Source organism: Schistocerca cancellata, chromosome 2 (genome assembly GCF_023864275.1).
Source record: "Schistocerca cancellata isolate TAMUIC-IGC-003103 chromosome 2, iqSchCanc2.1, whole genome shotgun sequence".
NCBI lineage: Eukaryota > Metazoa > Arthropoda > Insecta > Orthoptera > Acrididae > Schistocerca > Schistocerca cancellata.
In genome coordinates this window covers 260,615,921-260,640,071 of record NC_064627.1, presented here as the reverse complement: position 1 = coordinate 260,640,071, position 24,151 = coordinate 260,615,921, and the positions used below count along the sequence as shown (strand labels likewise).

The 24,151-nt window shown below is 46.0% G+C and overlaps 1 protein-coding gene across 1 annotated transcript in view; it reads left to right on the top strand.

Moving 5' to 3' along the window:
• The window catches only part of LOC126161601 (division abnormally delayed protein-like), a 609,969-nt gene that overhangs the window by 567,516 nt on the left and 18,302 nt on the right, over positions 1-24,151 (top strand). Inside the window, exon 7 of the mRNA XM_049917549.1 lies at positions 12,507-12,633. Within this exon, the coding sequence (XP_049773506.1) occupies positions 12,507-12,633 (127 nt within the window). The remainder of the gene's footprint in view (positions 1-12,506; positions 12,634-24,151) is intronic.

Below are 24,151 nucleotides of genomic sequence, written 5' to 3'. Positions count from 1 at the left end.
AATATTTTTCTCGGTGATGAAAATGAATAAATCAAGGTTTCGACCAAGCATAAGTGATGAAAATCTTCCCAACTGCTTGCGTTTGTGAATGAGCCGTGCTTTGTGCCCGATATTAACTATATCATTTCTCATGACCAGTGATAAACGTGTTTGGATTTATTCCTTTCATAATTAAAAATTATTGTTTACTAACTGTGCATTATTGCCTCATTCTGCTCCATGTTACATTATTATCAGGAAAATTGGTCGTTAAACCAATTGTTTCAATGTATTACATTTAGGTTGTTTTTTCTTAATGTGTGAAGGGCTACGCTCAGCTGAAGTCGATAAAACATAACATTCATCTGTCAGTTATTATGCAAATTTCGGCCGGAACTGATGAAATATATAGCAATAATGGTATAGAAATAACAGGTGATCATCGAGAAGTTTGCGGTTATCATTCTGTTCAGGGGTCAGTGAGACAGAAATTATGTGAGTGTAACTGAGGGCACCGAGAATTAGTTATATGAAACCTTGCATTAGTTTAATGTTATTTGATATCATGAATAAGGTTGGTTGGAAGTCGCTAAGTGCTCTCTTTCTTAAATACTAGATCAAAAACATTACGCGTATATACGTGCCGTCAGTCAAGCTGCCTTAATAAAAACCCACGGTTGTTAACTGTATTACTTGTCTGCTTGGGTTAAACTGTTAACATAAAAGTAGACGTCTCAATGAGTAGACCGTGACAGTATTTTAAATGTTTAATACGCGAAATACCTTCCCATGGTTGGCTTGCAAGCTGTGTGCTAGAGTGTGCCGGTACAGAGTATCCCAGCAAGTGGATAAAGCGACATCTGTGCGTAGAAACATGCACTACATGAACGCTGACGGCTGCGGCGTGCACGCTGTAATCCGGAAGTTGCACATGTGCTGGAGCACTGCACGCGTGCAGAATTTCTGGCCGGCCCTGCCTTGCATAGTCCTCTGCACCATACAAGTCCTCCAGTACTGGGCGGGTCACGCCGCCCGTAGTAGAACACCGACGGCGACGATACACCGCACTCAAAGACTGTTTTCAAAATTTCGGGTTGGTCACACCGAAGAACGTTTTGTTTCGACGCGGAATAGCACAGGGTCCACGTCCTGCTAAGAGGAAAACCATTGTCTCTGTTAATCAAATTGTCTACCATCCCAATTTCAATTGCCTCTTTATAAACACTGTTCAAAAAATCGGAAGTTTTGGCAGCTATCACAGTCTCTTCAAGTTTTATCCCGTATCCCTCGTTTAAGCAATGTTCAGCTACCGCTGATTTTTCCGGCCGTTGTAACCTCGTATGACGGCGATGATACATGCACCTGTCCTGAACTTGCGAATTGAATGGCCGGTGTAAGCCGTCTCACACTGACATAGAATTTTGTATATGCCAGGCTTCGTAAGCTGCAAATCATCTTTCACACTGCCGAGTAGTGCCCTAATCTTTCCGGTTGACGAAGCATACTCTCAATGTTAAAATCTTTAAAATTCTTCCAATCTCAAATGATCTGCCCCCAGAATAAGGAATAAAGACCACAGATCTGTGCTCCTCTTCATGCACCACTGAGGAGGTTCAAATGGTGCAAATGGCTCGGAGCACTATGCTACTTAACATCTGAGCTCATCAGTCCCCTACAACTTAGAACTACTTAAACCTAACTAAGCTAAACATCATACACATCCATGCCCGAGGCAGGATTCGAACCTGCGACCGTAGCGGTCGCGCGGTTCCAGACTGAAGCGCCTAATACCGCTCGGCCACAACGCCCGGCCACTGGGGAGGGTCCAAACTTCATAGCCTGACGAATCTGCTTCTCAGAGTAACCTTTTCCTTAGAAACAGCCATAAAATGTGCAGGTTCTTGGACTAAACTGTCCGTGTCGGAAATGGAAGGTGCTTTGCATACCAGAGTCCTAACTACCCCACTGCGTTCATATGATGGATTGCAACTCAGCGGGACTCAACAGCAGCAAAAGCGTTCTGCTGATGATGGCGGATAGTTGGATCGTCGAAATATGGGATCAAGTTGATTTTAGAGTCTGTCAATAAACCTGTGGAGACTTTCAAGACTTAATACGCCAGGAAGTCACACTAGACTCTGTGTTCGTTCCCGGATAGGGGCGAGGCGATTGTTCCTCGATCGAAACTCTGTGGGACGGCCCCAGGTCCACTTAGCCCGCTATCAGAGTGAGTACCCAGAATTTCTCCCGGGAGTAAAAGGCGGCTGGGGCTAGGAAGCCGCTGCTCCTCCTCCTCCTAGTGCCGCGGTGGATAGAAGGGCTGCAGTGAGGTCGATAGTCCATTCACGGACTAGCACCACAGAGTGCACCTTTACCTTTACAAATACAGACATATAGTGACAACTGAATATTTATGCCAGTTCGGCATTTGCACCTGGATTTATAATTTATCTGTTGCACGAAATGAAATGATCGTGTGGCACTGTTGGCCGGGTGGCCCCACGCGAAGAAGTTCGGCCGCAGAGTTGCAAGTCAGATGACGCCACGTTGGCGCCTTGCGTGTCGGTGATGATGAAATGATGATGAGAACAACACAACACCCAGTCCACGATAGGAGAAAATCTTCAACCCGGCCGGGAATCGAAGACGGGCCTACTGCGTGGTAGGTAAACACGTTACCACTCAGCGAAGCAGGCAGACATCCGCTGTACTTGAATCATTCCATGTCATTTTATTCCAGTTAATTACTTCGTCAATAATAGGTGTATTTCGAAAATCAAATGGTTCAAATGGCTCTGAGCACTATAGGACTTAACATATGAGGTCATCAGTCCCCTAGAACTTAGAACTACTTAAACCTAACAATAGTTCAATTCTTTTACGTTGGCGGTTCGCGCATGCCCGCCCAGACGCGGGAGATTGCTGCGTTGCCAGTTGCACGCGCCAAGCAATCTTACGTTTAGGGGGGGAGCGCGCAGTTTTTGGAGTAAAGCCACCACGGCCGCATTAACCCTTTCGCTGCTGCAGAGACGTGCTCCCCGCATACCGCGCTGTGCGCGATTTTGTCATCACTGCAAAAATGGTTCAAATGGCTCTGAGCACTACGGGACAACGTCTGAGGTCATCAGTCCCCTAGAACTTAGAACTACTTAAACCTAACTAACCTAAGGACATCACACACATCCATGCCCGAGGCAGGATTCGAACCTGCGACCGTAGCGGTTCCAGACTGTAGCGCCTAGAACCCCTGCGCCACCGCAGCCGGCTCATCACTGCACTGCTCGCCTGTGCAGACACATGGTGTTCCGACTGCTTTGACACACTTATCATTCGATTTCACAAAAACTATTTGGCCCAAAAATTTGATTTTTACACATCTTCTTGACTGATACTTTCCCCCCATAAATGACTTAATTTTGTTTCGATGTTCAACGCAGTTATTGTGCAGCATTAAATGTAGTAAACCACTGCATGAAATTTTGAAGAGTTTGCAGAGGCAAAAGTCCATAGCGTATACTTTCCGTATGGTTGATTTCAGTTGCCACTAGAAATTTCAAAAAATTACATTCAAACTAATAAAATTCATGAAGTAAGACACTTCGATATTGTTTATAAAAAAAGAAAATATTAAGCACTGAACAAGGTTTGAACTTTGGAACCTTACGCTTAGCAGCCAAATACTTTAGCCCTTACGCTAACGCAGCTCATCATTAATAAACTTCCTGGAGGACTTTAAACTTGGACGCAAAATACCGACACACACTGTTGGTATGACTATGAATTACTCACGTTTCGTCGAAGTACAATAGGAAATAAACAATTACAGCTGTTCTTTATTGCGAAAAAGCAGTTAGTGAGAATGATACAAACACCTTTCCTTGCTATCGCATGAATTAGGAGGCTTATTGCTTGTTTGGTTTAATTAATTAATAGAATATGAAGCAATTGGTATAAAGAATGCTTTTTCCAAACTTTCTATAAAGGAAATTCTGCTATCAAGAGATTGCTTTCGTTCAGTTACTTTATTTATGACTGAACGTTTCTAAAACTGAAGACACTCGTCCGTGCTCTGTACTGCAGTCGAGCTCTGGCAACTTCGTTCTCTGTTCATTGGCTGACTGTATTTTGTGACATCAGATGCGCAGAACGAACCTAAACTCGGCCGCCGTCATAAATGACGCGCACTTTAATCTAAGGACATCACACACATCCATGCCCGAGGCAGGATTCGAACCTACGACCGAAGAAATCGCGCGGTTCCAGACTGAAGCTCCTAGAACCGCTCGGCCACAGCGGCCGGCTTCGAAAATCAGTTTTACTGCATGGTAAGAGCGTGTATAAGAGTTTAGTTATACACTGCAGTGACCAAAGCCATGGTATACAGATGGCGGTAGTATCGCGTACACAAGGTATAAAAGGGCAGTGCATTGGGGGAGCTGTCGTTCATACTCAGCTGATTCGTGTAGAAAAAGTGTCCGGCGCGATTATCGCTGCACGACGGGAATTAACACACTTTGAATGTGGAATGGTATTTGGAGCTAGACGCGTGAGACATTCCATTTAGGAAATCCAATCTCCTGCGATCCACTGTGTCAAGAGTTTGCCGAGAAGACCACATTTCAGGCATTACCTCTCACGACGGATAACGCCGTGGCCGACGGCTTTCACTTAACGACCGAGAGCAGAGGCCTCTGCGTAGAGTTGTCCGTGCTAACAGACAAGCAACATTGTGTTAAATAATTGCAGGAATCATTGTGGGACGTACGATGATCGTATTTGTTCGGACAGTGTGACGAAATTTGGCGTTAATGGGCTGTGGCAGCAGATGACCAACGCGAATACCATTGCTAACATTACGACATCGGGTGCAGCGCCTCTCCTGGGCTCGTGACCATATCGGGCGGACCCTAGACGACTGGAAAACTGTGGCTTGGTCAGATGAGTCCCGATTTCAATTGGTAAGATCTGATGGTAGGGTTCGTGTGTGGAGCAGACCACAACGAATCCATGGACACCAATTGTCAACGAGACAGTGTGCTAGCTGGTTGTGGCTCCATAATGGTTCGGTCTGGGTCCTATGGTCCAACTGAACCGATCATTGGCAGGAAATGGTTATATTCGGCTACTTGGAGAGCAATTGCAACCATTCGTGGACTTCGTGTTCCCAAACAACCATTGAATTTTTATGGATGACAATGCATCATGTTACCGAGCCACAACTGTTCGCAGCTGGTTTAAAGAACATTCTGGGGAGTTAGAGCGAATGGTTTGGCCACCCAGATCGCCCGACATGAATCCCATCGAACGTTTATGGGACGTCACCGGCAACACTTTCACAATTATGGAAGGTTGTAGTGGCAGCATGGCTGAATATTTCTGCAGGGGACTTCTAACGACTTGTTGACTCCATGGCACATCGACTTGCTGCAGTACGCCGGGCAAAGTCCGGCGCGGTGTTAGGAGTTATCCATAACTTTTGTCCCCTCAGTGTATGATGGTGCTATAGATCACTAGCGTGCTTTTTAACCTGTCAGCAGCACAGATTATTTATCGAAACATAATTCATTGGTGAGGAACTGGACTCATATCTTTGATTAAGGTGGCTGTCAGGATGTAAATGTTTCCTAATTTCTTTAAATATTTTCCTTTCTCGCTTAAGGTACGTTCCGAGGTGGGTTCTATGAAAGGGTGTGGTCGATATCCTTCCACATGCACCATAATCCCAGTGCTCTGTCACCAGTGACCTCGCCGTCGACGTGACGTTAAACTACTAATCTTGCTTCCTTCCATTTCGTTACACAACAGGAAGTAGAATCCTTATTATTACGTCTTGTCGATTTGAGAACAAATAATTCTTTTTAAATAAGAGGCACCGCAGGTTATGTTATTGCTGGAGGTATGGTTTTTTGAAAGCTGTTCATCTTCTCTAACGTGCGACCCACTCTTGTCAGTATGTAAACAAATATTTCACGAGTAATTCTAATCAGACACTAGTATTTTATCACGACAATTATTTATATCATCCCACATTACGGCGAACTTCATAAAGTTGATCCCTCTCTTTAAACAGATTATTCACCCCTTTCTTCCACATTTTCCGTCGCTTCAGCCCCCTCGTAGTGAAAAAGTGCATAGCCATACAGGCACAGGCCCATTACGTGGCCTGTAAACATGCGACAGTCTGACGAAGGAGGGGAACAGTGTGCGAACTCAAGTCGAACGACTCAGTCGTTTGATATCGTATAGAGAGTGCGCAATTTGTGTTATTGTATCTTCGAGACGCACGATGAATCAATGCGTCATGGCGAAAGGGTGCGAATTAACTGTGGCGCAACGTCGCAGGTACTCGTGGTATACGTATACCTCAAACAAATGTTGACGTTCTGATATACACTCCTGGAAATTGAAATAAGAACACCGTGCATTCATTGTCCCAGGAAGGGGAAACTTTATTGACACATTCCTGGGGTCAGATACATCACATGATCACACTGACAGAACCACAGGCACATAGACACAGGCAACAGAGCATGCACAATGTCGGCACTAGTACAGTGTATATCCACCTTTCGCAGCAATGCAGGCTGCTATTCTCCCATGGAGACGATCGTAGAGATGCTGGATGTAGTCCTGTGGAACGGCTTGCCATGCCATTTCCACCTGGCGCCTCAGTTGGACCAGCGTTCGTGCTGGACGTGCAGACCGCGTGAGACGACACTTCATCCAGTCCCAAACATGCTCAATGGGGGACAGATCCGGAGATCTTGCTGGCCAGGGTAGTTGACTTACACCTTCTAGAGCACGTTGGGTGGCACGGGATACATGCGGACGTGCATTGTCCTGTTGGAACAGCAAGTTCCCTTGCCGGTCTAGGAATGGTAGAACGATGGGTTCGATGACGGTTTGGATGTACCGTGCACTATTCAGTGTCCCCTCGACGATCACCAGTGGTGTACGGCCAGTGTAGGAGATCGCTCCCCACACCATGATGCCGGGTGTTGGCCCTGTGTGCCTCGGTCGTATGCAGTCCTGATTGTGGCGCTCACTTGCACGGCGCCAAACACGCATACGACCATCATTGGCACCAAGGCAGAAGCGACTCTAATCGCTGAAGACGACACGTCTCCATTCGTCCCTCCATTCACGCCTGTCGCGACACCACTGGAGGCGGGCTGCACGATGTTGGGGCGTGAGCGGAAGACGGCCTAACGGTGTGCGGGACCGTAGCCCAGCTTCATGGAGACGGTTGCGAATGGTCCTCGCCGATACCCCAGCAGCAACAGTGTCCCTAATTTGCTGGGAAGTGGCGGTGCAGTCCCCTACGGCACTGCGTAGGATCCTACGGTCTTGGCGTGCATCCGTGCGTCGCTGCGGTCCGGTCCCAGGTCGACGGGCACGTGCACCTTCCGCCGACCACTGGCGACAACATCGATGTACTGTGGAGACCTCACGCCCCACGTGTTGAGCAATTCGGCGGTACGTCCACCCGGCCTCCCGCATGCCCACTATACGCCCTCGCTCAAAGTCCGTCAACTGCACATACGGTTCACGTCCGCGCTGTCGCGGCATGCTACTAGTGTTGAAGACTGCGATGGAGCTCCGTATGCCACGGCAAACTGGCTGACACTGACGGCGGCGGTGCACAAATGCTGCGCAGCTAGCGCCATTCGACGGCCAACACCGCGGTTCCTGTTGTGTCCGCTGTGCCGTGCGTGTGATCATTGCTTGTACAGCCCTCTCGCAGTGTCCGGAGCAAGTATGGTGGGTCTGACACACCGGTATCAATGTGTTCTTTTTTCCATTTCCAGGAGTGTATTTGACGACACTTTTTACCTATTCCTAACTTGTCAGCAGTGCCGAAAATTTGCGAAGCTTTGTTGCCTTGGTGGATGGCGGTTTTGGACATGGTTTCCATCTGTACTTTTGTACACCAAAAGACATTGGAGATTTTAGAGGGTTCCAGGAGAGAAATAATCTGCGGATGGAAACCTGTGTTCGAAACGATCATCCGCTGAGGCAGTAGTGCATCACATTCATAGGAGAGAAGGCCTTTCTGTACAGTAACTGGCGCCTTCTTCTCCACTGTCGATCGTGGCAGTCAGTCACGTCACTGCATAAGAAAAAAACATTGCGAGCCGTTCCGCAAACGGTCCGTCAGCGTACAAGCTCACGTTTTCTGCCAAAGGGGTAACTCAGTGGCAGACACTCGCGCTAATAACTTCGGCTTTCTGTAGCGTCGTTGGATGACGTTACCCGGCACAGATGCCTATCCTTGATTTGTTCCTCAAGACACCCTCTACAACTTACCGAAATTTGTCGCAACATTTATGGGAGATCTATGTAAATGATTTAGGAAACAGTCTGAGCCGCCCTCACCCATTGTTTCCAGATGATTTTGATGTCTACCATCTAGTAAAGTAATGAGAAGATCAAATACCATTGCAAAATTACAGAAGATCTGTATGGTATGAAAAGTGACTACTGACCCTAAAGAACGAAAAGTGTGAGATCCTCCACATGAGTACAATAGGTCCTCGGTTCAACTAAATACCTAAAGATCAAAATTACGAACAACTCAAACTCGGAACGCCACATAGATAATGTTTTGGGGAAGGCGAACCGAATCCACTAAATAGACTGCGTACACTGCGCTAATCCGTCCTCTTCTGGAGTATTGCTTTGCCGTGTGGGGGGGTCCGCCGGCCGCTGTGGACGAGCGGTTCTAGGCGCTTCAGCTCGGAGCCACGCGGCTGCTACGGACGCAGGTTCGAATCCTGCCTCGGGCATGGATGTGTGTGATGTCTTTAGGTCAGTTAGGTTTAAGTAGTTCTAAGTCTAGGGGGCTGATGACCTCAGATGTTAAGTCCCATAGTGCTTAGAGCCATTTGAACAATTTGTGCGGGGCACACGAAAACAGTGTCAAGAAGGGCAGCTCGTTTTGTTTTATTTCGAAATAGGGGAGAGAACAGCACATATATGATATGTAAGTTGGGTTGGCAGTTATTAAAACAGGGGTTTTTAATAGTGGCGAGATATTTTCTCGTAATTTCAATCACTTGCTTTGTCCTCCAAATGCCAAAATATTTTGTTGACTCCCACCTGCATAGGGAGAAATGACCATCGTAATAAAGTAAGATTAATCGGATCTCGCACGGAAAAATCTCTGTGTTGGTTTTTGCGACGTGCTATTCGAGAATGGAGCGGTCGGGAAAGAGTCCGAAAATGTGTACCCTCTTCTGGTCACTTTAGTGTGAATTGGAAAGAAATCATGTAGATGCAAAAGTAAATATAAATGTATGGAACTCTTTGTGGGTACCAGAGCTCTTGCGGTGAAACTGTCAGCTGCCACCCAATGAAGTTTTCTGCAACGGGAAATCTGCAAGCAAGCGGTAGGCGGAAATACGGCACAGAAATCGCGCTGGGGTGCACCTCTTGCCGGGGGAAGAGGATTACTCTGCAGCGGTGTACTTTCGTTAAGCCCTCCAGATTCAGCGCAGACGTCGTCGCGGCTTTTCAGCGCGGACCCTCTAATCCACTCTCACTGCAGCCAACATTTCTGTAAATTACGTGCCTTTGCCTTTAACGCAAAACGACGCCCAGTGGCATTACGTAGTTCGTCTTAAGACGTATGATGCCGAGATTGTTTCGCCAAACAGAAAAGGAGAATATTCGAAAAGTGTATCAACCTGGTCAGGTGGAGCGGAATCTGGAAATGACAGCAGCAACACCTGCCTTTTTCCCGTCAATGTTCTTTTTGTAATATTTTTATGTTTGTGAATCTTGTTAGTTAGGTGTTAACATTGCTCTTGCATCTGCACACCGCTAATCTGTTGTGAGACAGGACAAAAGCTTTAATATAAAAAAGTACCATGAAATTACTCTGTTCCCTACGATGGAATTATTATTATTATTCCTTTATTAACAGTTATCCACCTTATTCACACTTTATTATGTAACTAGCTAACATACCGGCAATTGTCAGGGGTATTCCTTTTACCGATTTGCTATTATAAACGAAAACAAAAATATGAACAGCAATATATAAAAAAATCATTTCTTTGTATTCGTGAAAAGACCTTTGAAATTATGGAGCTGTCGTACAAAGAAATACGCTTCATGTACAAATGTGCAAGTATTATCCCGGACGGTTTCTGTACTCCGGGCGCAGCTGCTTCGCGTGTGTACAACGCGATTTTGCGATTTGGTAAACGTCTCTATGGCAACGTCTCTTCACAGCTCTGTTGGCGCATGTTGTTTTCGCATAAAACAGTTTGCACTTCACAGTTGAAAGCTGTCAAAAGCGCTGCTAGGTGTCAGGGATTTTCTTAAGTTGACTATACTGAAGGAGTGTCTTTGTAGTAAAGAATTAATGTATTAAAACGTCATGGAGGATGCGGTATTTTTTCACGTATCTCAGTGCTTATGACGTCATACCTCCTGATCTGTGTGTTATACAATGATATAATTTTATAGGTACATTCAGCGGCGTTTCCGGATACTGCCTGTAAAATGTTTTGCGAATAGAGTTAGTAGAAAAGAAGCAACTAATCTAAACATTATGCACAGTGCGGCAGTTTTCACACATCTTAGTGTTTATGACGTCATATCTCCTGTATTACTCGTCTGTGTGGTACGATGACAAACTTTTGTAAGTGGATTTAGCCGCATTTGTAGATAATTCCTGCGAAATTTATTGCAAATACAGTTAGTAACACAGTAGTCACCCATTTAAATGTCAAGGATAATGCGACGTCGCGCCGGATTAGCCGAGCGGTCTAAGGTTCTGCAGTCATGGACTGTGCGGCTGGTCCCAGCGGAGGTTCGAGTCCTCCCTCGGGCGTCGGTGTGTGTGTTTGTCCTTAGGATAATTTAGATTAAGTAGTGTGTAAGCTTAGGGACTGATAACCTTAGCAGTTAAGTCCCATAAGATTTCACACACATTTGAACATTTTTTTAATGATGCGGCAGTTTTTCACGCATCCCATTGTTTATGACGTCATATCTACTGAACCATGATAGGTAGGTGACTCTTAGCTCCACAACGATTGTTGCCTGACAACGAGGGATATGTGAACCAAGTTTGGTTGAGATCGGTCTTGTGGTTTAGTAGGAGTGTGGAACATACAGACACATACGTACATTTATGTTGATAGTATGTGTGGATGGATATGTGTTCACAGTATTAACGGCTTTGGCTTTCTGCCATCATCAGATCTGTTAAAACAAAATGCAGAAACAGTAACATGTACATTATAAGGAAAAGACTGCTTTTCGAACAAGTGATAGCTTACACACTACTTAACCTAAATTATCCTACGGACAAACACACACACCCATGCCCGAGGGAGGACTCGAACTTCCGCCGGGATGGTTTTGAAAGACGCTAAAGTAAAAGACTGATCATATGCAAAGCAATAGATTCATATATATATTGCAGTGCGAGTAAATGTTATCACAGTGATGGTATGTCAGGAGTATTGTCAAATAAAACTGGTAGTCACGTTATGCATAGCATTTGCAAGTAGAAGTATAGCGTAAACGCGACAGTTCTGCCACCATAGTCAGGTGTTCAGTTCGTTTTGTTGGGCAATATTTACGTGACTAACTCTTCACTTGGAAAGAAAGTACTGATTGCACAAATGCGAGCTTGTATGTGGTGTTCACCCATGCACGTCATGTAGGTACCTCTTCAAGGAGCAAGGCATTTTAACTGCGCCGTCACGGCACGCATATTCGCTAATGCAATTCGTCACAAATAATCCATCATAATTTGAGAACAGTGATGTCCATACCCACAACACTATAGAGGAAAAAATTACCTTTGTTACTCATTCCTGACACCTCAGACAGCAACAGAAATTGTTGATCATTTGCCCTGTAACATAAAATGAGAGACAGGTAGCGAAGAAAGTTTTAAATCTAACTTAAAATCATGTCTCCTGACAACTCCTATTCCTCTGACGAACTTCTGCTTAAAAACTGGTAGCCATTAACAAATAAAAAAATTAAAAAAGTGTATTTACATGATTGGGACTAAAAATAATAATGTGTTCAGTAATGTGAACACTGATCATGTATATATATCGTGTAAACTGGATCGCTCCACATCATTTTGATAAAAGAATCGTTCAGATGGTCTATGGAACATGTGACTGGCTAACTAATTAAAGCGAACTAATGTTCTCCAGTGAGACGCATGCTGGTGTGTCTCCTCCGAAAAGCACACGGCTGATTTCCTTCCTCATCTATCATATCCGAATTTGTGCTACGTCTCGCAGAGGGAGCGTTGTTTGTTCCAGGAGAAATCTAGCTCCACTCTTAAACCTCCACATTGTGTCTAAAACTCTAGGGACATCTGTTGGCCTTCGGTTGGTTGTGCCGACCTCACGAAATTCAAAATTCAGCTCTCGAAAATAGTTGCGGTGTTGATTACTTCTTGATATTGCAAAAGGTCTACATGTAGGTGAATGACGCACGCACGTCACAGTTATCTTTTTCATTGTCAAGATATTTCCTTGTGTCGGCAGGTACACGAAGACCGTGGTGGCGTCCAGTATTACGGCGCAGAAGTACAACCCTGAGATCACGTGGTCGCCCCACCAGCCGGACATGCGCATTGCAGAGCTCAGCGACCAACTCAGGCACATAAAGCAGGTAAAGTGTCGACACGACGTATGTGTACGATAGCGTGCTCAGTAGTGTGCATTTATTACACCAACCAAGTTGATTTTATCCCTTGGAATCTTTGTAATGCTCGCTGCACAGTAGCCTGTCTCTAGCCACAAGCCACCGTCTTTTTGTTTTACATACCTTGTTCATATTTTCCAGTACTCGTAAATTTATTTTTTGTTTGAATTTAAACCAGTCGCGGCTATTTGTAATGGCAAGTATCGGCGATTTTTGCAGCACTAACATGCGAGGTGGCCAACAGGCTATGTTGTGACTTGCACGTACAAGAAGAATGGTACGTGCCCTGCATCTGACGTGGAAATGTGAATGAATTGTATCCAGTGAGCAGCTTACGCGATTTATACGCTTCAGAATGCAGCACACACATACACACACATACGCACACACATACTCACACTGTTGATCTTACGTTCGCAACCTGATCTCTTGGCCATCTCACTTACCGCGGCAAGTATGCTGTAGTATACAGAGAAGTTACAGCATTAGAAAATTGCAGTGAAATGCAGGAAGATCTGCAGCGGATAGGCACTGACCCTTAACATAGACAAATGTAATGTATTGCGAATACATAGAAAGAAGGATCCTTTATTGTATGATTATATGATAGCAGAACAAACACTGCTAGCAGTTACTTCTGTAAAATATCTGGGAGTATGCGTGCGGAACGATTTGAAGTGGAATGATCATATAAAATTAATTGTTGGTAAGGCGGGTACCAGGTTGAGATTCATTGGGAGAGTCCTTAGAAAATGTAGTCCAGCAACAAAGGAGGTGGCTTACAAAACACTCGTTCGACCTGTACTTGAGTATTGCTCATCAGTATGGGATCCGTACCAGGTCGGGTTGACAGAGGAGATAGAGAAGATCCAAAGGAGAGCTGCGCGTTTCGTCACAGGGTTATTTGGTAAAGCGTGATAGCGTTACGGAGATGTTTAGCAAATTCAAGTGGCAGACTCTGCAAGAGAGGCGCTCTGCATCGCGGTGTAGCTTGCTGTCCAGGTTTCGAGAGGGTGCATTTCTGGATGAGGTATCGAATATATTGCTTCCCCCTACTCATACCTCCCGAGGAGATCACGAATGTAAAATTAGAGAGATTCGAGCGCACACGGAGGCTTTCCGGCAGTCATTCTTCCCGCGAACCATACGCGACTGGAACAGGAAAGGGAGGTAATGACAGTGGCACGTAAAGTGCCCTCCGCCACACACCGTATAAATGTAGATGTAGATGAAGAAATCGCCAATTTTGCCAGTATGAAAACAACGTAAAAGATGCCATCCGCCTGGTGATGAAAGTGTAACCAACGAAACGGGTAGTGTATGAAGTAATGACATTGTGGTTGTCACAGAATTCCGTATTTTTCATCCCTCCCCCGTTCTGTTCAGATCTCAGTTCTCGCAACAGTGCAACAACAGAGACAAGGGCGGGGTTTCAAGTCGCGGGGCGCCTATACCACTAACAAGCTGCGGGTCCCCTACTCAGAAATATGTACACGTATTTTGGAAAGCTATTATTTTACTTCGTTATAATGTATGAAGTTAGGTGGTTTCCCGCATCCACCTAGGTAATAACCGGGCTGGTACCAAAGTCTCGCCTCAGATACGCGGTACGCAAACATTTCGAAAACATTCTCGCACTTGAACATGAGACTAAACGCAGATAGATTGCATCCCGAAAGTTGAGCGGTGCCGTCAGAAAGGGCATCCGACCACCAGCTGTGAATATCATTGCCAAATCCCGCATAGTAAATGACAGGGCTTAACAACTGGCCGGTTTTGAGCGCGAGTACTCGCGTCTGCTCAGGCACGTGCTCGCGATCATGTGCAAGGTCGCGGAGTATGGAGGGAGGGAGGGGAAATGCGCGCGCACGTTTGAATGTGATCTCGCGTTCGTAGCAGATTTAACTAGCCATCGGAATGCTTTGAACATTTTACTACAAGGTAAATATCTGCTAATTACTCATTTCATAGATCGAATACGAGCTTTTAAAATGAAATTGACACTTTGGGTGAGTCAGCTGGAAACAGAAAACCTAGCTCATTTTCCTAAATTATCATCCATGCAAGATGTTCACAAAGACTGTGAACGTTATTCACATAGTTTAGTTGATCAGCGCTTTCAAGATCTGACAGCACTAGACAGTGATTTTGATCTGTTCTCTCCATATTCAGCGAATATTTAAGAGATTCGTCCTGAGCTGCACCAAGAAATTATTGACCTGCGGAGTGACAGAGAATACAGAGACAAATTTCAGAACAAGAAAAACATTTTGGAATTCTACAGACACTTCCCTCAGGATATATTTCCTCGTTTGCACAAACTGGCGGCTACAATAATATCAATGTTCGGTTCCACGTATGTTTGTGAACAACTGTTCTCTGCAATGAAATGTAACAAGACGAGCCTGAGAAACGCATTGTCTGATCGAAATTTAAACTGCACGCTGCGCCCAAAATGCACAAGAACAATTACTCCGAACATAGACGCAATTGTAAAGGGCAAAAAGTACTAGATAACCGAGAATCCCACACTTCAGTGACACCTTTTATTGTGTAACAGTTCACAAATTAATGCGAATGTAGAGGCATACACTAAGCTAATAAAATTATGTGGCACGTGTACATTCTCCTTTATTTGTTTCATTTGTCGCAGTAATAATTCGTGAGTGATATCCCTGCAGGTGGCCGCGGATTTACATTGGCTGGCGGCAGGTGTTGTGTGCCCCACGTGACTTTCCCCACTCTCCGCTCTGGTCCGGTAGTGGGGGTAGCGTGCTCGCGCTGCTCCGTGCTCGCGCCTTGCTGCTCACAGCTTGCTCCACGAGCACGTATGTTGTGAAGCCATGGTAAATGACGACCCCCTAGAGCAGAGCTTTCCAAACTGTGTGTCCCGACATCCGGGATGTGGAGTAGTGGCATCAAGGGTGTCGCAAGACTAGTAAATTCAAATGTAAAAGAAATGGAAAAAAACATGTGGTAAAGTAACACAAAACATCCTTTTCTTCGCTTATTGTAAACATAGATCACGTTTAGAACGAGTGATCGGTATGTTTTATCCAACTATTTTGTGCATGTAACTTCCAGTTATGGCAACTACACAGAGATCAACCAGAACATTATGAGCACTGCCCATCGTGAAGTTGGATGCTGCCTGGTGGCGTTGCAGGCACATGACGCGGTGACAAAAGTATGAAAGCGGATCAGACCGACACCCCCGGGATAACAAGGCCGCCCAGCAGTGTTAGTGACGTCACACTAAGCGGCCCATAGCCGACGCAGCAGTCCACGGACACCTCCGTACAGACGCGCCTGGTGCTAACGATCTTCTGACCGTCATACAGAAAGGAGCGAACTGTAATTCGAACCAAAGACCAAATTATATATATTCTTGTAAACAGCATAAAGGTTCATAACGAAATACCGATTACGAATAGGTTCTAGAACTCCTCTGAAAAGTGTTTATCTTCAGTACCAGAATGAACATCAAATTGTCAGGTTTTCTAAATAGAAAAGCACTTTGTTAGTAACAAACAGCAATAATGAGACTTGCAGTTGGTGATTTCTACGTGGAAAAGGAAATAAGCTGTAGAGAGATTGAAAATGGTAAGTAAAGAGAGCCTCAGCCTTTTGCTCACATTCTTACATGTAATGCACTTGGTTGTTTTTCATTTCCTTACCTTTCATAACGTTTTTAATATTGTTTCAAGAAGTGTATCTTCAATAGCAGAGTGAACTTCAAATTGTCAGGCTTTTCTTAAAGGAAAGAGCAGTCCCTTAGTATCACAGTGCAAGACAGAATCTTGTGTTCAGTGATGTTTATGTTAAAAGGAGAATATTTGATATCTATGTTTTGTTTCCATTCTTTATTACTGGGGTACACTTGGAAAAATTCTTGAAAAGAGCTGTCACCATGAACATATGAGTAAATTCACAATAGTCATGTGTTTTATGAGATAAAGCGAACTCTTGTTACCTTATTGTAAACGAAAGTTGTGAGGGTTTTGCTATGTACGACAGTGTTTAAGATAATTTACTTTCAGTGTAATAGCTTCAAAATGTTAAGTCCTGCTGTCAGTTGGCAATTGTCACCACCTGTATGCGAGTTTTAAAGCTAAATAGTGTTCTGACAATTATAAAATAGTGGCAAAGTTCCTCAATCGATTAAACTTATTCCTGCCCTTATATGTAATCGGTATTTCGTTATGAACCTTTATGCTGTTTACAAGAATATATATAATTTGGTCTTTGGTTCGAATTATAGTTCGCTCCTTTCTGTATGACGGACAGAAGATCGTTAGCATCAGGCGCGTCTGTACGGAGGTGTCCGTGGACTGCTGCGTCGGCTATGGGCCGCTTAGTGTGACGTCACTAACACTGCTGGGCGGCCTTGTTATCCCGGGGGTGTCGACCAGACACGGACGGAGGATCTCCATAGCGAAGATATAGGTTGCAAATGGGGAAATACATTGAGATAAGCGACTTTGACAAATGGGAGATTAATGTTAAGCAGAGCCTCTGAAAAAGTATCTCAAAAACGGTGTGTGAAGTATGTTAACGGCAAGAAGCAATTAGTGCCTTCCCTGCGCGATAGAAATGGAGATACTATCGAAGACAGTGCTGCCAAGCAGAGTTACTAAACACAGCCTTCCGGAATGCCTTCACAAAAGAAGACGAAGTGAATATTCGTGAATTGGAATCGAGAACAGCTGCCAACATGAGCAACGTAGAAGTAAATATCCTCGGAGTAATTAAGCAAGTTAAATCACTTAATAAAAGCAAGTCTTCTGGTCGAGACTGTACACCAATTAGGTTCCTTTCGGAGTATGCTGATGCATTAGCTCCATACTTAACAGTCATATACAACCGTTCGCTCGACGGAAAGATCCGTACCCAAAGACTGGAAAGTTGCACAGGTCACACCAATATTCAAGAAAGGTAGTAGGAGTAATCCACTAAATTACAGGCCCATATCCTTAACGTCGATATGCAGCAGAATTTTAGAACATATATTGTGTTCGAACATTATGAATTACCTCGAAGGTAACGGTCTATTGACACACAGTGAACATGGGTTTAGAAAAAATCGTTCCTGTGAAGCACAACTAGCTCTTTATTCACATGAAGTGTTGAGTGCTATTGTCAAGGGGCTTCAGATCGATTCAGTGTTTCAGGATTTCCAGAAGGCTTCTGACGCCGTACCACACAAGCGGCTCGTAATGAAATTGTGTGGCTTATGGAATATCGTCTCAGTTATGTGACTGGATTTGTGATTTCGTGCCAGAGAGGTCACAGTTCGTAGTAATTGACGGAATGTCATCGAGTAAAACGTAAGTGATTTCTGGCGTTCCCCAAGGTAGTGTTATAGGCCCTTTGCTGTTCCTTATCTATATAAACGATTTTAGAGACAATCTGAGCAGCCGTCTTCGGTTGCTTGCAGATGATGCTGTAGTTTATCGACTAATAAAGTCACCAGAAGATCGAAACAAACTGCAAAACGATTGAGAAAAGATATCTGAATGGTGCGAAAAGTGGCAGTTTGACCCTAAATAAGGAAAAGTGTGATGTCATCCACATGACTGCTAAAAGGAACTCGTTAAACTTCGGTTTCACGATAAATCAGTCAAATCTAAAAGCCGTAAATTCAACTAAATACCTAGGTATTAAAATTACAAACAACTTAAATTGGAAGGAACACACAGAAAATTTTGTGTGGAAGGCTAATCAAAGACTGTGTTTTATTGGCAGGAAACTTAGAAAATGTAACAGACCTACTAAGGAGGCTGCCTACACTACGCTTGTCCGTCCTCTTTTATAATACTGCTGCGCGGTGTGGGATCCTTACAAGATACGACTGACGGAGTACATCGAAAAAATCTTTTGGTTAATAGGCCGCGTCATGTTTCTTCTAAAATGTTCGACGTTTCGACCCCTCTGCTGGGATCTTCCTCAGGATCTTTTGGTGTCCACTACTGCTAAAACACTAGAACTGGTAGAATGTTCCAGCAGTAGTGGACACCAAAATATCCTGAGGAAGATCCCAGCAGAGGGGTCGAATCGTCGAACATTTTAGAAGAAACATGACGCGGCCTAATAACCCAGAAGATTTTTAACTTCAGTGACAACGGCCACGAAAGCCTGCAGACTTACATACTTCGAAAAAGTTCAAAGAAAGGCAGCTCGTTTTATTTTATCGCGAAATATGAGAGAGAGTGTCGCAGAAATGATACAGGATTTGGGCTGGACATCATTAAAAGAAAGGAGTTTTTCGTTGCGACGGAATCTTCTCACGAAATTCCAATCACCAACTTTCTCCTCCGAATGCGAAAATACACTCTTGGAAATTGAAATAAGAACACCGTGAATTCATTGTCCCAGGAAGGGGAAACTTTATTGACACATTCCTGGGGTCAGATACATCACATGATCACACTGACAGAACCACAGGCACATAGACACAGGCAACAGAGCATGCACAATGTCGGTACTAGTACAGTGTATATCCACCTTTCGCAGCAATGCAGGCTGCTATTCTCCCATGGAGACGATCGTAGAGATGCTGGATGTAGTCCTGTGGAACGGCTTGCCATGCCATTTCCACCTGGCGCCTCAGTTGGACCAGCGTTCGTGCTGGATGTGCAGACCGCGTGAGACGACGCTTCATCCAGTCCCAAACATGCTCAATGGGGGACAGATCCGGAGATCTTGCTGGCCAGGGTAGTTGACTTACACCTTCTAGAGCACGTTGGGTGGCACGGGATACATGCGGACGTGCATTGTCCTGTTGGAACAGCAAGTTCCCTTGCCGCTCTAGGAATGGTAGAACGATGGGTTCGATGACGGTTTGGATGTACCGTGCACTATTCAGTGTCCCCTCGACGATCACCAGTGGTGTACGGCCAGTGTAGGAGATCGCTCGCCACACCATGATGCCGGGTGTTGGCCCTGTGTGCCTCGATCGTATGCAGTCCTGATTGTGGCGCTCACCTGCACGGCGCCAAACACGCATACGACCATCATTGGCACCAAGGCAGAAGCGACTCTCATCGCTGAAGACGACACGTCTCCATTCGTCCCTCCATTCACGCCTGTCGCGACACCACTGGAGGCGGGCTGCACGATGTTGGGGCGTGAGCGGAACACGGCCTAATGGTGTGCGGGACCGTAGCCCAGCTTCATGGAGACGGTTGCGAATGGTCCTCGCCGATACCCCAGGAGCAACAGTGTCCCTAAATTGCTGGGAAGTGGCGGTGCGGTCCCCTACGGCACTGCGTAGGATCCTGCGGTCTTGGCGTGCATCCGTGCGTCGCTGCGGTCCGGTCCAAGATCGACGGGCACGTGCACCTTCCGCCGACCACTGGCGACAACATCGATGTACTGTGGAGACCTCACGCCCCACGTGTTGAGCAATTCGGCGGTACGTCCACCCGGCCTCCCGCATGCCCACTATACGCCCTCGCTCAAAGTCCGTCAACTGCACATACGGTTCACGTCCACGCTGTCGCGGCATGCTACCAGTGTTAGAGACTTTGATGGAGCTCCGTATGCCACGGCAAACTGGCTGACACTGACGGCGGCGGTGCACAAATGCTGCGCAGCTAGCGCCATTCGACGGCCAACACCGCGGTTCCTGGTGTGTCCGCTGTGCCGTGCGTGTGATCATTGCTTGTACAGCCCTCTCGCAGTGTCCGGAGCAAGTATGGTGGGTCTGACACACCGGTGTCAATGTGTTCTTTTTTCCATTTCCAGGAGTGTATTTTGTTGACACCGACCTACATAGGGAGGAACGATCACGATGATAAAATAAGGGAAATCAGAGCTCGTACGGAGAGATATAAGTGTCCATTGTTTCCGTGCGTTATACGAGATTGAAATAATAGAGAACTGTGAAGGTGGTTCGATGAACCATCTGCCAGGCACTTGAATGTGATTTGCAGAGTATCCATTAGATGTAGAAGTTGGTCAAATGTTAACGTGCTACTGTCGTGAACATCTGCGGAAAGAGGTTAAAGACAGTGAAACTGTTGGACGTCCACGACTCTTCATCGTACGTCGGGTTCGGAGGCTTGTCTGCTCTGTAAAGTAGGATAGATGGTGATCCGTGGCATCTCTGTCGAAAGAGCACAATGGTGGTGCACACACAAATGTTTCGGAGCACACCGTTCATCGTACATTGTTGAACGTGGAGCTGCTCAGCAGACCACTCATACGTGTTCACATGTTGACCGAACTACGTCGTCAGTTACGATTCCAGTGGCCACGGCACCATCGGGGTTCGGCCGTGTATCAGTGGAAACTTGATGACTCTTCGGGTGAGTCACGCTTTTGCTACACTAGGTCGACGGTCGTCTCCATAAACGCCGTCATCGGAGCGAACGGCGATTTGAAACGTGGAGCGCGGCACGGACGCAGGCTGGTGGGTTCAGTATCATGCTATGGGAGACATTCTCCTGCGCTTGCATGCGACCTGTGGTAGTAATCGAAGACACGCTGAAAGCTACGAACGAACTGCATCTCTTCATGCTTGATGTCTTCCCCGGCGGCGATGTCATCTTTCAGCAGATTTGTCCGCGTCTCGTAGACAGAAAAGGGCTAAGCGGTTTGAGGAGCATTGTAGTGAACTCACGTTGATGTCTCGGCGATCAAATTCGCCTGATGTGAGTCCTGTGGAACCGGTCTGGATCGCTATCGGGTGCCGTCACCGCGTAAGCAAATCAGCAACTCGCTATTTACGCGAATTAGATGACCTGTGCGTATACATGTAGTGCCACGTACCTCGAGAAACCTACCAACAAACTGTTGGACTTCTGGTACGCAGAATCAGTTATGTATTTCGCTCCAAATTTGGGCAAACAAGCTATTAAGCAGGTGCTCATAATGTTTTGCCTCATCAATGTATGTCTCTGTGCTGGTGCTGTACGATGGCGTTCTCTATCGGTCCGGCGATAGTGGCCGATAGTACACTTTTTCTATGTTTTTCTGCTCGTTCGTGACATGTGTCATTATTTTACTTCTTTCAAAGTGATGTAATTTGCAGAAGTCATCAGAAGTAGATAAATTTAATGCCAGAAAGAGACTTTTGACGGTTTATGAAACATCAGATGTAGGGCAACAGTCATGCAATGAGACCGGTACTTCCATAGATGCCCTAGGTGCAGAACAACACACAAACAGTGCGTCCGAAATTATGTTTGTCCCGTGCCATCACGCGGTAGCAAGAACACAAAAGTGAGACTGTCTAATGATGAATACTTAAAAATGGCGTTCACATGGTGTGGTAATGACAGATATCCTACACCGGAGTGTATGGTATGTGGAATAAAACTTTTCAGTGCAAGAGTGGTACGAATAAATTGCTGCGCCATATTTCTATAAAACACCGACGTTTTGCCGAGCGAGATGGCGCATCCTGATTTAAGTTTTCTGTGATTTTCCTAAATCGCTTCAGGCAAATGCCGGGATGGTTCTTTTGAAAGGGCACTGCCGACTTCCTTCCCCCTCCTTCCTTAATCCAATATGACCTATGACCGCGATGTTTGGTCCCCTCCCCCAAATCAACTAACAAACCACAGCCGTTTAAAAGTTAAAAGTTTTGACTATTTCAAAGAAATCCTAAAACAGAAGAATCAGCAGAGTCCAATGCGTACTAAGAAATTCGAGGTCTCTCAGAAAGATCTTGTAGCTGAGATAATTGCTTTCTGTGTTGTACTGGAAACAGTGTTTGCACCTGAGTATGAACGAGATTTTAAAAAAAAAAAGCCTTGGCTGATAATATAGTTGGAAGACGTATTCAGTATATGCATAAAAACATTGAACATTCTGTTAGAACTAGAGTTCGTGAAACAAATTTAATGTTTGCAGTTCAGCGAGAGGAATCTGATGATGTAAGTGACCTAGCTCAGCTCGTTTCTTTTATTCGTTTCGTTGCTGAAGGACACATAGCTTTACAGTACCTCTGTTGCGAGAGAATTCCGTGAACTACCAAAGGCAAAGACGTTTTTAAAGTAATAAGTGAGTTCACAGAGAAAATGAATTTCATATCTGTTCTGAGTAAGAGTTCACAAGATTTACTACTGAATAAAGTATACGCAGTATTTAACTCTCTTCTGAAGAGCTCCGACGTCAGATGCAGTGTTCGGCTAGTAATAACGTTGTAACGGGTCCTAGTCAGCTTGAGTGACACTTCCAAGAAGCCCATTCTCTGAGCGATAAGTGTGGTGGGCGAGCGTCCCTCGATGTACTAGCTGGCAGGATATCGGTCCCGGAAATACTAAACCTGCTGAGTCTCCAGTTGAACTCCGGTTGACTCTCCACTTCGCACTTCAGGGACATGTAGCCCCCTGAATGCGTGACGAGACGAAGGGTACTGAGCAGACCTCTTAACTTCGTCCATATCACCGGTGCAGAACAATAGTGCAGCAAAGACTTTGCCCTTTGTACGCCGGGTCGAAACTACACTCCTGGAAATGGAAAAAAGAACACATTGACACCGGTGTGTCAGACCCACCATACTTGCTCCGGACACTGCGAGAGGGCTGTACAAGCAATGATCACACGCACGGCACAGCGGACACACCAGGAACCGCGGTGTTGGCCGTCGAATGGCGCTAGCTGCGCAGCATTTGTGCACCGCCGCCGTCAGTGTCAGCCAGTTTGCCGTGGCATACGGAGCTCCATCGCAGTCTTTAACACTGGTAGCATGCCGCGACAGCGTGGGCGTGAACCGTATGTGCAGTTGACGGACTTTGAGCGAGGGCGTATAGTGGGCATGCGGGAGGCCGGGTGGACGTACCGCCGAATTGCTCAACACGTGGGGCGTGAGGTCTCCACAGTACATCGATGTTGTCGCCAGTGGTCGGCGGAAGGTGCACGTGCCCGTCGACCTGGGACCGGACCGCAGCGACGCACGGATGCACGCCACGACCGTAGGATCCTACGCAGTGCCGTAGGGGACCGCACCGCCACTTCCCAGCAAATTAGGGACACTGTTGCTCCTGGGGTATCGGCGAGGACCATTCGCAACCGTCTCCATGAAGCTGGGCTACGGTCCCGCACACCGTTAGGCCGTCATCCGCTCACGCTCCAACATCGTGCAGCCCGCCTCCAGTGGTGTCGCGACAGGCGTGAATGGAGGGACGAATGGAGACGTGTCGTCTTCAGCGATGAGAGTCGCTTCTGCCTTGGTGCCAATGATGGTCGTATGCGTGTTTGGCGCCGTGCAGGTGAACGCCACAATCAGGACTGCATACGACCGAGGCACACAGGGCCAACACCCGGCATCATGGTGTGGGGAGCGATCTCCTACACTGGCCGTACACCACTGGTGATCGTCGAGGGGACACTGAATAGTGCACGGTACATCCAAACCGTCATCGAACCCATCGTTCTACCATTCCTAGACCGGCAAGGGAACTTGCTGTTCCAACAGGACAATGCACGTCCGCATGTATCCCGTGCCACCCAACGTGCTCTAGAAGGTGTAAGTCAA